The sequence below is a fragment of the Salvelinus namaycush genome, chromosome 35 (assembly GCF_016432855.1).
Source record: "Salvelinus namaycush isolate Seneca chromosome 35, SaNama_1.0, whole genome shotgun sequence".
Taxonomy (NCBI): domain Eukaryota; kingdom Metazoa; phylum Chordata; class Actinopteri; order Salmoniformes; family Salmonidae; genus Salvelinus; species Salvelinus namaycush.
Genome location: NC_052341.1, coordinates 3,231,297 through 3,245,829, shown reverse-complemented (window position 1 = coordinate 3,245,829; position 14,533 = coordinate 3,231,297). Strand labels below are relative to the sequence as shown.

Here is a 14,533-nt window from a genome sequence, read left to right as displayed (position 1 = left end):
GGTGGACCAACTCCATAATAATGCACATGATTTTGATGTTAGACGAGGTGTCCACATACTTTTGGTCATGTAGTGTAGCTACCTCAATTACCTGGTACCCCTGCACATTGACTCAGTACTGGTACTCCCTGTATATAGCCATGTTATTACCTGGTACCCCTGCACATTGACTCAGTACTGGTACTCCCTGTATATAGCCATGTTATTACCTGGTACCCCTGCACATTGACTCAGTACTGGTACTCCCTGTATATAGCCATGTTATTACCTGGTACCCCTGCACATTGACTCAGTACTGGTACTCCCTGTATATAGCCATGTTATTACCTGGTACCCCTGCACATTGACTCAGTACTGGTACTCCCTGTATATAGCCATGTTATTACCTGGTACCCATGCACATTGACTCAGTACTGGTACTCCCTGTATATAGCCATGTTATTACCTGGTACCCATGCACATTGACTCAGTACTGGTACTCCCTGTATATAGCCATGTTATTACCTGGTACCCATGCACATTGACTCAGTACTGGTACTCCCTGTATATAGCCATGTTATTTTTACTTGTTATTCGTTATTCAGTGTCTATTTATTCCACGTGTCACTTTTTCAATTTTTTACCTGTAACTCTGCATTGTTGGAAAGTAAGTAAGCATTTCACTGTTAGTCTACACCTGTTGTTTACGAACCACATGACAAATAATTGTATTTTCTAGGGTATATAAAATGGATTACTTACTGTCTCCGGAGCTCAGAGAGCTTGGCGGTGAGAGCAGCCATCTCTCCGATGGACCTCAGGACGTCATCTCTCTCCTTGGGGTCTTCACACATGTCAGCGATCTTCTTGGCCTCAGACAGGAGGGCTCTAATGTTTTCCTCTCCCTCAGGACCACCGTTAGGGTCTGCCAGCCAGTTCTGCAGGGGCACAGGGTTAGGGGTCAACATAACACAACAGGCTCAAGACCATGGACAAATGCCTGTTGCTTAATGCTTTTGTGCGCTATCCTCTGGGATTTGTACTTTTTCCATTGTGCAATTTTTAACCCCCCCCAAAAAAATCTAGCAATCAAGAGTCTACCTGAGCAGCGTCAATCCTCTTGGCGATGACCTGTTTGGAGTTGGTCATGGCCTCCAGTTTCCGGCCTGCATTCTCCACTTTCCCCGCGAGAACATCCAGGCCCTGGGAGACCTGCTGGGCCTTCTGCTTGGCTGCAGGAGATGCCCCCTGACCCCTGGAGATAGACAGAGAGAAAGACAACACAGAACATAAGACGGTTGTAAAATTCTTAACTTTCCCGAAGTTCAAAGGTTTTTCAGGAATCACAGCATATTCCCCCACCAAAGCCCCCCTCCCCCCACTACTTTCCCCCCCCCCCACCGAACCCATTGTGGGTTCGATTCCCGGGTCCACCCATACATAAAATGTTTGCACGCATGACTGTAAGCCACTTTGGTTAAAAGCGTCAGCTAAATGGCATATATTATTATTTTCCATGTACTGTACCTGGCCCTCATCTCAGAAACCTGGTCAGTGATCTGCCCCAGGGTTTTGGCAGTGCCCAGGATATCCCTCCGCTCCCTCCCAGCACACAGCTCTCCCACCTTCCCAGCCTCATCCAGGATCTGGCGGATGGCCTGTTCTCCTGCGTCCCCTGATCACCAGGACACATTGAGCACAGAAGACAAATGTTACAAACACCTAGACAAAAAAGGACAACTGGGTCCTGTTCAATTGGCACCAAACAGAAGAAAACGGACTGAAAACACGGAGCGACTACTTTGACTCCAATAAAAACAATAGCAGTGGTGTATAAAGATGGCGGCCCTACACGTACTTAACATAAATTCCTAATTTTGCCTTGTTCTCCCTATTGTACATTACGCTCCGTTACATTATTTTATGTAGTCATTAGCACAATATATATGATCCCAATTTTAGCTTCAAATTTTATTGTGCTGATTTATTGGCACATTGAACTATATCGCGCGCCGTAGTTTCAAAACTCAGTGGATGAAACAAAGACGTCATATCTGAATTCTTTTGCCATTGTTTTGTTTTTCATAGATTGTCTTTTTCTACGGTGTCCCCAAATGCAGGGGTTTACAAACCTCTCCTCAGGGAACCCCAGCTGTTTCCTGTTTTCAAACTATTCCAGAAATAGCACACCTGATTCAGCTACTCAACTAATCATCAAGCCCTTTACTTGAATCGGGTGAGCTAGTTCAGGGCTACACACAAACAGTGAAATGTCTGGGGGGGTCCCTGAGGAGAGGTTTGCAAGCACTGCCCTAATGAACCCTGGTATATTGAGCCATTGGGAGGACATGTTACCTGGTTGGGCGTCGGGGTCCCTCAGCCAGCTCTTGGCCTGGGTCATCTTAGAGTCGATGAGCGCCAGAGCTCTCTTCATGGCCTCTGTATCCTTTAGGGTCAACAACAGGGTCAGGGGAGACAACATGCATGAATAACTAATAACTTTTGGTGTAGAACTTCCCCCCAAAAAACATTTTTGAAAAAGACTGAAATTAGGCACATTTGGACTTTGTACTACAGCATATACAGGGATTGTCATATACAAATAATTGTTTCTAAAACTGAGGCAATGATTTGCCTAATGATGATTCCTTTTTAAGGTAACCCTTCTGTAGTTTAATATACGTCTTCAGAGTAAGGTAATGGCATGTCTGTCAAGGAGCCAGATCTTGCAGCATGTGTTTGGAGTTTGAGCAATCTCATGCTATTATTTGCCTGCTTGGGGAATTCATTAATGTGATGATGACTGATGAACATGAGCTCAGCATTCACACAGATGAACACATGGATCATGACGTTAGATACGGCAAAGACATGACATCCCCCATGATCACAACCATTACAGCACACACACAACTCTGCAAAAAGCTGTCTCACACACACACACACACACCAGATATTATCTGTACCTCAGATGTACAGCATTGCTGTTATTCATTAACCTCTGGCAGTCAGCAACACAACAGTAAAAATGCACATGCTGTTTTAAAATCAAATCACTTCCCAGTCTTTTATGTGAGTTCCAAATGGCACCCTATTCCCTACTTTACATAGTGCACTACTTTTGACCAGTGCCCTATAGGTTCTTGTCAGAAGTAGTGCACTGTATAGTGAATAGGGTGCCATTTGGAACTCAAGTGTCAATACGGGTGTTGTTTCACATCATAAAAAGCCCATCTACTGTGACTGTCCCATTGTGTCTCAATCTGGTTGGGATGGAAATACAACAAATATAAAAGAGACGGCTTGACAACGAGTCTATTCATCAGCCAAGAGTTGGGACAGAGCTGTTATACACAACATGTGGCAGAGTGAGACACACAGGGAGATGGTTTTCCAGGAGTTTGCATGATAGGCTATACAAGGACACTGTAGCCTTTGAATGACTTCACGCAGTTTATGACTTTTTACTCCATGAAGGACATCTATCCAGATACACAAGTGACGGTTCTACCTGCTACTAGTCATGTGAGTTAATAGCCTTCGTCCTTCGGGGACAAGAACAGATCTATTCCATTCTGCATGTCCACATCACTGAACTAACAAATGTAACTCAACAAAGGGAGGACTCTGCAGCAGAAAACAACCAGAAGCCTTGAGAACTATGCAAATGTTACAACATGTTACAAAATATCTGGTTTGCATGTTACGTAACAATAATAATATTATTATACCTCCAAGATAAAGTTTTTTTGTCAAAGAAAAGGACGACAATGATAACCAGCCTATTGGTGGGATTTACCACAGTATTAAGACGGAAGATTGAGCAAAGTCAAAGTTGAATTTAGGAAATTACTGTGTGTTGGTGCTATCAGCCTGGAAGTGAACAGCAGTGTAAAGTAAAGTCCCAAATGGAACCCTGTTCCCTATATAGTGCACTACCTTCAAACAGGACCCAGTCAGAAGTAGTGCACTGCACAGGAAATGCACAGGAAGCTGCACAGGAAGTAGGGTGCCATTTGGGACACATACAAGGTTTACTTTATCAAGTGATGAAGCCAGGCTGAGAAGTGGGCAGGTGGTTTGATAGGTGGGGACATAAAGGAGTAACCAATGCTTTTAAAAATACAAGAAGACACACTCTAACAGTAAACTCCATCTATCCAGTGAAGGGCTTTTGCGTTGGGGATTATTAGGTTTGAGGATCACGTAAGGTGAGACGACATTAGAGTATATATGGAACCTAGTTAGATCTGTGAGCAAACAACCACTGATTTTACACAACGACAATATCGCAGTACTGGAATCAGTCAATTACTTTGACCACTTAACAACTTGAGTGCCTTTCTCCCATGAATAAAAATCTACTGCTCTACTACTGTAGAGATCATGATTCATTCCCACTGCCTCTGGGACCAGTTTCCCGGACACTGGATAAGCCCAGAATAAGCATGCTCAATGGAGAACATCCTTTGAAAGTACTTTTAAGTACAGGAATAGGCTTAACCTGTATTCTGGAAACTGGCCACCTGATCTTACTGGAAAGCAATATGACAAGAGAAAGAGAGATAAATCAATAGCACATGACTCAGCAGTACTCTGGATCAATAGAACACCTAAAGAACATCCTATTACCAGCATCTATAATACAGGAGAAGAACATCCTATTACCAACATCTACAATACAGGAGAAGAACATCCTATTACCAACATCTATAATACAGGAGAAGAACATCCTATTACCAACATCTACAGTACAGGAGAAGAACATCCTATTACCAACATCTACAATACAGGAGAAGAACATCCTATTACCAACATCTACAATACAGGAGAAGAACATCCTATTACCGACATCTATAGTACAGGAGAAGAACATCCTATTACCGGCATCTACAGTACAGGAGAAGAACATCCTATTACCGGCATCTATAGTACAGGAGAAGAACATCCTATTACCAACATCTATAATACAGGAGAAGAACATCCTATTACCAACATCTATAATACAGGAGAATAACATCCTATTACCGGCATCTATAGTACAGGAGAAGAACATCCTATTACCGGCATCTATAGTACAGGAGAAGAACATCCTATTACCGGCATCTATAGTACAGGAGAAGAACATCCTATTACCAACATCTATAGTACAGGAGAAGAACATCCTATTACCGACATCTATAGTACAGGAGAAGAACATCCTATTACCGACATCTATAGTACAGGAGAAGAACATCCTATTACCGACATCTATAGTACAGGAGAAGAACATCCTATTACCGACATCTATAGTACAGGAGAAGAACATCCTATTACCGACATCTATAGTACAGGAGAAGAACATCCTATTACCGACATCTATAGTACAGGAGAAGAACATCCTATTACCGACATCTATAGTACAGGAGAAGAACATCCTATTACCGACATCTATAGTACAGGAGAAGAACATCCTATTACCAACATCTATAATACAGGAGAAGAACATCCTATTACCGACATCTATAGTACAGGAGAAGAACATCCTATTACCGACATCTATAGTACAGGAGAAGAACATCCTATTACCGGCATCTATAATACAGGAGAAGAACATCCTATTACCAACATCTACAATACAGGAGAAGAACATCCTATTACCGGCATCTACAGTACAGGAGAAGAACATCCTATTACCGGCATCTATAGTACAGGAGAATAACATCCTATTACCGGCATCTATAATACAGGAGAACACCACTCAGATCAGCTGTTTATGGTATGTCAAACTTGAAAGAACTAAATATTAAAAGAAAAACATTTATTTTTACAGTCAAATAAATACATTTTCAGAACTTGCTGCACATTTTCCCCAAATATGTAATTCCATTATGTTAATAATATCACTCACCTAGCATATCTAATATAGTAGCATTTCTAGAGTTACTACAGCAGTGATCTACTACACAAAAACACACATGGAACAAGACTGTCATCATCATCATCATCAACACACAGACAGAGAGCTACCAGACATGCTGCTGCTGAATGCACAACCACACAGCAAGGTAGGTAGGGGTCGAAAGATGTAGGCTTACCTTCTACAGGGAGGGGGGGGGGGGGTCAAAAGAAAGGAAGAACAAAGCATGTAGAAATGTTTAACCAGACATACCAACGGAAAAATAAGAGGAAACAGAAGTAAGAAGCCTAGTAAAGAAGAAGTACATCCCAGAGGAGGGGAGAGTGGGGTGACAGGAGAGTGGGGTGACGGGGGACAGAGGGGTGACGGGGGACAGAGGGGTGACGGGGGACAGAGGGGTGACGGGGGACAGAGGGGTGACAGAGGGGTGACGGGGGACAGAGGGGTGACAGAGGGGTGACGGGGGACAGAGGGGTGACGGGGGACAGAGGGGTGACAGAGGGGTGACGGGGGACAGAGGGGTGACGGGGGACAGGCTGTTGTGTGCTCTTCTCCCGCAGCATTCTGGGAGTGTTTATGTGTATGTGAGCGCACGTGGGTGTTGGGCTGTGACTCGCAATACAGATCCAGAAACCCCCAAAAAACAGCTTTCTTTAGCTGTAGAAGTAGTGGTCTAATGAGCAGTGATTGGTCAAAACATTTACCCTCCTCCTTGTCTGTGACGAGCAGCTCTCGAGGGTCGAGGTGTGTGAGCGTGAGAGAGAGGGGCAAAGACAAGCTGCCCAGGTACAGATCCAAGATCAGCATCTTCCCCCCAAATCCTAACATTAACCGTTAATGTTACAAAACTGACCCAAGATCGGCATCTAGGGGAAGCCTCTCCCTACACCGGCCAAAGACAACCCTGAGGGGGGGTGTGGTTCTAGCTAGCTCCGTACCTTATTGGCCCAGGCGTCTTCGTCCCAGGAAGTGAGCTGCAGCACCCTGATGATCTCGTTGATCTCAGCGCTCATCTTCTCGAAGGTGAAGTTCCTGTTCTTCAGAGACTCCTCTACTCCCTGGCTGCCGGAAGTCTTGGTCGTCACAAAGATCTTGATACCTGGAGTAAGAACAACAGTGATCACCAGTAAAAAAGGGATTTGTTTCTTACAGACTTGTTAGATGTATAGATAACTGTGAAGATCCAGTATTATTCTGTTAGAGAAACGGTCCTGTGTCAGAATCTGACTAGTGGCAATGGTGCTGACTCTGTACTGACACCGGGGGTTCTAGTCCCATCTCAACCTTTCCTGTCCATCTACCCCTCTACAGTCAGAAATAATAGAAATAAGAATGATCCTTAGAGAGAAGAGAACAGAAGCGGTAGAGGAGAAGGAAGTAGTCACCTGAGATTAGAACAGGTAGCAACTCTTTGACCGTGTTCATAGACTTGACTAGCATCACGCGGTGTTCTTGATGGGTCAGCTCCTGCTGCCTCTCGTCAATCATCTTGGCCATCTTCGTCATCCCTGGACAGGAACAACCACACAAAGGACCAGTTACGTAAGACGTTTCTCTCAAGTAATTTCCACTTCCTGACGACAGGCCATCCATGAAGAGAACATTAAATATTTCATCAAATCGTGACGTCAACACAGCATTTGGCACTGGGGCTACCATTAGAAACATGCATGCATTCATTGTAATCGCTTCGGATAAAAGTGTCAGGTAAATGTCAAATATTACTGGTTATTTAAGCAATAAGGCATGAGGGGGTGTGGTATATGGACAATATATCACGGCTAAGGGCTGTTCTTAGGCACGACGCATCGCGGAGTGCCTGGACACAGCCCTTAGCCGTGGTAGATTGGCCTTATATCACAAACCCCTGAGGTGCCTTATTGCTATTATAAACTGGTTACCAACGTAATTAGAACAGTAATACAAAATGTTTTGTCATACCCGTGGTATACGGTCTGATATACCACGGCTGTCAGCCAATCAGCATTCAGGGCTGGAACCACACAGTTTATATGCATTGTATTATTCAAGTCATCTCAGTAGCCAAGGTAACTACGTGGTTATGACTGTGATATATGTGGTCGTCTCACCTGTCTACCTTATGATGAATGCACTAATGGAAGTGGCTCTAGATAAGAGCGTCTGCTAAAAGACTGAGGTGTTAAATGAAGTTTAAAGGGTCTGACCAGGTCCCAGGTTCTTTGTGTACGTGATCAGATCCTCCATGGATTCCACCACCTCTGCCACGGTCAGGTACTCCAGGATACCTTTACACACACGGATGATTTTACGAACCTGCAATTGATCAAAAGAACAGGATCAATAATCTATATTGATATATATATTGCTCTGGCTTCTTAGTGATATCTGTATCTTTCAGCATTTTGTTGCGATACCTTTTGCCTCAATCTATACCGAACAAAACCAAAAGAAATCAACACGCAACGATTTCAATGATTTTACCGAGTTACATTTCATATAAAGGGACTCAGTCAGTTGAAATACATTCATTATACCCTAATCCATGTTACATGTATTGTTCAGTCTAAAAACATTTTCAGTTTGAGGTCTGAATTACCGCTGAAGGTGATTATTTTGTAGTGATTATGCTAATGTGTTATTACATAAACACCATAAGGAAATAACAAGGCTTCCCTTGTAAAAAGAGGTCATCTGAGCTCAACTGGAGGAGACAAATAAAAGGATGAATAACCTCCACCATCAGTACTGTAGCTTGTCTAGTTAATGAGGCCTGATAATAATGCTGTGCCACTGACAGTCCTGCTCTGTCAGCTCCTGACCAGCTGCATGTGTTGTGTCCGTGTGTCCGTGTGCACGTGTGTCCGTGTGCACGTGTGTCCGTGTGCACGTGTGTCCGTGTGCACGTGTGTCCGTGTGCACGTGTGTCCGTGTGCACGTGTGTCCGTGTGCACGTGTGTCCGTGTGCACGTGTGTCCGTGTGCACGTGTGTGTTGTTGTTACTGTGCTCCTCTCCCAATCCCAGTGGTGCCGTATAAACAATTTCCCTGGTTGTATCCCGATTGGCACCCTATTCCCTATACAGTGCACTAAATAGGGAAAAGGTCACCATTTGGGACGAAGCCCCTGGCCGCCTGTCTCTAAACCGTGTGCCGTTTTACTGTCCCTGAGCCCGGCCGCCTGTCTCTAAACCGTGTGCCGTTTTACTGTCCCTGAGCCCGGCCGCCTGTCTCTAAACCGTGTGCCGTTTTACTGTCCCTGAGCCCGGCCGCCTGTCTCTAAACCGTGTGCCGTTTTACTGTCCCTGAGCCCGGCCGCCTGTCTCTAAACCGTGTGCCGTTTTACTGTCCCTGAGCCCGGCCGCCTGTCTCTAAACCGTGTGCCGTTTTACTGTCCCTGAGCCCGGCCGCCTGTCTCTAAACCGTGTGCCGTTTTACTGTCCCTGAGCCCGGCCGCCTGTCTCTAAACCGTGTGCCGTTTTACTGTCCCTGAGCCCGGCCGCCTGTCTCTAAACCGTGTGCCGTTTTACTGTCCCTGAGCCCGGCCGCCTGTCTCTAAACCGTGTGCCGTTTTACTGTCCCTGAGCCCGGCCGCCTGTCTCTAAACCGTGTGCCATTTTACTGTCCCTGAGCCCGGCCGCCTGTCTCTAAACCGTGTGCCGTTTTACTGTCCCTGAGCCCGGCCGCCTGTCTCTAAACCGTGTGCCGTTTTACTGTCCCTGAGCCCGGCCGCCTGTCTCTAAACCGTGTGCCGTTTTACTGTCCCTGAGCCCGGCCGCCTGTCTCTAAACCGTGTGCCGTTTTACTGTCCCTGAGCCCGGCCGCCTGTCTCTAAACCGTGTGCCGTTTTACTGTCCCTGAGCCCGGCCGCCTGTCTCTAAACCGTGTGCCGTTTTACTGTCCCTGAGCCCGGCCGCCTGTCTCTAAACCGTGTGCCGTTTTACTGTCCCTGAGCCCGGCCGCCTGTCTCTAAACCGTGTGCCGTTTTACTGTCCCTGAGCCCGGCCGCCTGTCTCTAAACCGTGTGCCGTTTTACTGTCCCTGAGCCCGGCCGCCTGTCTCTAAACCGTGTGCCGTTTTACTGTCCCTGAGCCCGGCCGCCTGTCTCTAAACCGTGTGCCGTTTTACTGTCCCTGAGCCCGGCCGCCTGTCTCTAAACCGTGTGCCGTTTTACTGTCCCTGAGCCCGGCCGCCTGTCTCTAAACCGTGTGCCGTTTTACTGTCCCTGAGCCCGGCCGCCTGTCTCTAAACCGTGTGCCGTTTTACTGTCCCTGAGCCCGGCCGCCTGTCTCTAAACCGTGTGCCGTTTTACTGTCCCTGAGCCCGGCCGCCTGTCTCTAAACCGTGTGCCGTTTTACTGTCCCTGAGCCCGGCCGCCTGTCTCTAAACCGTGTGCCGTTTTACTGTCCCTGAGCCCGGCCGCCTGTCTCTAAACCGTGTGCCGTTTTACTGTCCCTGAGCCCGGCCGCCTGTCTCTAAACCGTGTGCCGTTTTACTGTCCCTGAGCCCGGCCGCCTGTCTCTAAACCGTGTGCCGTTTTACTGTCCCTGAGCCCGGCCGCCTGTCTCTAAACCGTGTGCCGTTTTACTGTCCCTGAGCCCGGCCGCCTGTCTCTAAACCGTGTGCCGTTTTACTGTCCCTGAGCCCGGCCGCCTGTCTCTAAACCGTGTGCCGTTTTACTGTCCCTGAGCCCGGCCGCCTGTCTCTAAACCGTGTGCCGTTTTACTGTCCCTGAGCCCGGCCGCCTGTCTCTAAACCGTGTGCCGTTTTACTGTCCCTGAGCCCGGCCGCCTGTCTCTAAACCGTGTAGCGTTTTACTGTCCCTGAGCCCGGCCGCCTGTCTCTAAACCGTGTAGCGTTTTACTGTCCCTGAGCCCGGCCGCCTGTCTCTAAACCGTGTAGCGTTTTACTGTCCCTGAGCCCGGCCGCCTGTCTCTAAACCGTGTAGCGTTTTACTGTCCCTGAGCCCGGCCGCCTGTCTCTAAACCGTGTAGCGTTTTACTGTCCCTGAGCCCGGCCGCCTGTCTCTAAACCGTGTAGCGTTTTACTGTCCCTGAGCCCGGCCGCCTGTCTCTAAACCGTGTACCGTTTTACTGTCCCTGAGCCCGGCCGCCTGTCTCTAAACCGTGTGCCGTTTTACTGTCCCTGAGCCCGGCCGCCTGTCTCTAAACCGTGTGCCGTTTTACTGTCCCTGAGCCCGGCCGCCTGTCTCTAAACCGTGTAGCGTTTTACTGTCCCTGAGCCCGGCCGCCTGTCTCTAAACCGTGTACCGTTTTACTGTCCCTGAGCCCGGCCGCCTGTCTCTAAACCGTGTACCGTTTTACTGTCCCTGAGCCCGGCCGCCTGTCTCTAAACCGTGTACCGTTTTACTGTCCCTGAGCCCGGCCGCCTGTCTCTAAACCGTGTACCGTTTTACTGTCCCTGAGCCCGGCCGCCTGTCTCTAAACCGTGTACCGTTTTACTGTCCCTGAGCCTGGCCGCCTGTCTCTAAACCGTGTACCGTTTTACTGTCCCTGAGCCCGGCCGCCTGTCTCTAAACCATGTACCGTTTTACTGTCCCTGAGCCCGGCCGCCTGTCTCTAAACCGTGTACCGTTTTACTGTCCCTGAGCCGGGTGATGTATGGAGGCTGATTGATGGGGGGTGATGGATATGGGGGGGGGGGGGGGGGGGTGATGGTACGGCTGCCTGGTTTAAGGAACTACCTCTAGCCTGCGGAGATGTGCGGTGTTGTAACACACATTTGTTTTGAGGGAGGAGGGTTATGCCTGTGTGTAACTAATGTCGTTTACAAGACGTTCAGTTGAAGGGTGAGATGAAACTCCTTCCAGAAACTATGTTGCTGTGCTCTACTCTACTCTCCAGTTCTCTCCACTCTACTGTAATGTACTCTCCACTCTACTGTAATGTACTCTCCACTCTACTGTAATGTACTCTCCACTCTACTGTAATGTACTCTCCACTCTACTGTAATGTACTCTCCACTCTACTGTAATGTCCAGTCTACTGTAATGTCCAGTCTACTGTACGTTACGCCACTTTACGTTACTCCACTTTACACTACTGTACTCTCCGGTACTCCACGGTACCTCAGCCTCGTCGAAGGTGAGCAGCAGGTCAGAGGTGCCAGAGAGGATTCCACGGGAGCCGTCGATGAGGTAATCTCGAGCAGGGACGGAGTAAGGGTCTGCTTTCAACATGGACGCAGCCTGCACCAGCTTGGTGCATGCAGTCTCCACCCTGAGAGAGGGAAAGAGGAACAATGGAAAACAATACCGTTACATAGCTCATTAAGGCTGTATTACAACCGGCAGTGATTGGGAGTTCCCATAGAGCGGCGCACAATCGGCCCAGGGTTAGGCCGGTGAAGGCCGTCATTGTAAATAAGAATTTGTTCTTAATAACCTCTTGGAAATAGGGGACGCTCTTTTCACTTCTGGATAAAATTGTGCCCAATTTAAACGGCCTCGTACTCTGTCCTAGATCATATGATATGCATATTATTATTACTATTGGATAGAAAACACTCTGAAGTTTCTAAAACTGTTTGAATTATATCTGTGAGTAAAACAGAACTCATTTGGCAGGCAAACTTCCAAACAGGAAGTTAAAATTCTGAAATGGGTCTCTGAAAGGCTTCGCCTATTCAATTGTCTTGTATTTATGGATCTGTATGCACTTCATACGCCTTCCACTAGATGTCAACAGGCAGTAGAACGTGGAATGAAGTGTCTAGCCTTCTGTGGGACCGGATGGGAGTCGTTGGAGTGAGAGGTCAGCCATATTGGCAGTATTTGGCTACGCACTTGGGTTTGTCATATCGTTGTCTGCAATGAGTTAGGTAGACACGAAGAAATGCTCCGTCTGGGACGTTATTGGATATATTTGTGAAAAACATCCTAAAGATGGATTCTCAACTGAGTTTGACCAGTTTATTTGACTTTTATCACTTTTTGAATTTTTCGTTCATGCGTAAAATCTTCATGGACACGTGAGCTACACCATGCTAGCCAAAGTTGCTAATTCGACAGAAGAAATGGACATTCTAAAACAAAACAACGATTTATTGTGGAACTAGGACTCCTTGCACTGCATTCTGATGAAAGTTCATCAAAAGGTAAGGGAATATTTATGATGTTATTTCGTATTTTTGTGGACTCTTTGGACTCCAACATGGCGGAGAATGGCTGAGCGCTGTCTCAGATTATTGCATGCTGTGCTTTTCACTAAAGTGATTTTTTTAAATCTAACACAGCGGTTGCATTAAGAACCAGTGTATCTTTAATTATATGTGCACCATGTATTTTTCAGCAAAGTTTATGATGAGTTTTTCTGTTAGATTACGTGGCTGTCTAAAATTTCTCCGGACATTTTGGTGCCATTTGTGACCATGGCAGCAATGTAAAACCACGATTTGTAGCTATAAATATGCACATTTTCGAACAAAACATAAATGTATTGTATAACATGATGTCATAAGACTGTCATCTGATGAAGTTGTTCAAAGGTTAGTGATTCATTTTATCTCTATTTGTGGGTTTTGTGAAAGCTATCTTTGAGGTGAAAAAATGGCGTTGCGTGTTGGGCTATTGTGGTGAGCTAACATAAATATATGTTGTGTTTTCGCTGTAAAACATTTTAAAAATCGGACATGTTGGCTGGATTCACAAGATGTTTATCTTTCATTTGCTGTATTGGACTTGTGATTTCATGAAATTATAGGTTATCCCTGTAGCGCTAGGCTAGGCTATGCTAGTCAGCGTTTCTGATGAGAATGATCCCGGATCCGGGATGGGTGGTCCGTAGAGGTTTTAACTGACTTACCTAATTAAATAAAGGTTAAATAAAATGTAAAAAATGAAAAAGGCGTTAGCTAACTGATGCTAATGATCAGGTCTCTTAGAGCCAGTTGGGCATCAAGCCTGGTTTCAGCTCATTTCCTGTTGTTGAACGTGATCATGGATATAAGTGGCTATATTGTACATATGCAGTGTGTCGAGATGGAAAACTACTGCCCACCTAACAAACAAAGAAAACATCCCTTTATTTCATGTTTGAAACAAACAGCAAAAATGGACTTTCTCCTGTTGTAAATCACTATACTGCAAGGCAAGCAGATGAAGCCCATGGCCAATAAGACGGGCTTTTATTATTCTCTCACTATCTATAACATCCCTGATCATCTCTCACTATATATCTATAACATCCCTGATCATCTCTCACTATATATCTACAAGATATCTGATCATCTCTCACTATATATCTACAAGATATCTGATCATCTCTCACTATATATCTACAAGATATCTGATCATCTCTCACTATATATCTACAAGATATCTGATCATCTCTCACTATCTCTACAAGATATCTGATCATCTCTCACTATCTCTACAAGATATCTGATCATCTCTCACTATCTCTACAAGATATCTGATCATCTCTCACTATCTCTACAAGATATCTGATCATCTCTCACTATCTCTACAAGATATCTGATCATCTCTCACTATCTCTACAAGATATCTGATCATCTCTCACTATCTCTACAAGATATCTGATCATCTCTCACTATCTCTACAAGATATCTGATCATCTCTCACTATCTCTACAAGATATCTGATCATCTCTCACTATCTCTACAAGATATCTGATCATCTCTCACTATCTCTACAAGA

The 14,533-nt window shown here is 45.9% G+C and overlaps 1 protein-coding gene across 1 annotated transcript in view; it reads right to left on the bottom strand.

Annotated features, from left to right (window-relative positions):
* The window catches only part of LOC120030070 (vinculin-like), a 58,425-nt gene that overhangs the window by 15,858 nt on the left and 28,034 nt on the right, over positions 1-14,533 (bottom strand). The window contains exons 3-10 of the mRNA XM_038975388.1: positions 11,945-12,095; positions 8,065-8,173; positions 7,264-7,386; positions 6,817-6,977; positions 2,335-2,425; positions 1,507-1,654; positions 1,081-1,234; positions 742-917 (exon numbers count right to left, since the gene is read on the bottom strand). Coding sequence (XP_038831316.1) covers positions 742-917; positions 1,081-1,234; positions 1,507-1,654; positions 2,335-2,425; positions 6,817-6,977; positions 7,264-7,386; positions 8,065-8,173; positions 11,945-12,095 — 1,113 coding nt within the window. The remainder of the gene's footprint in view (positions 1-741; positions 918-1,080; positions 1,235-1,506; positions 1,655-2,334; positions 2,426-6,816; positions 6,978-7,263; positions 7,387-8,064; positions 8,174-11,944; positions 12,096-14,533) is intronic.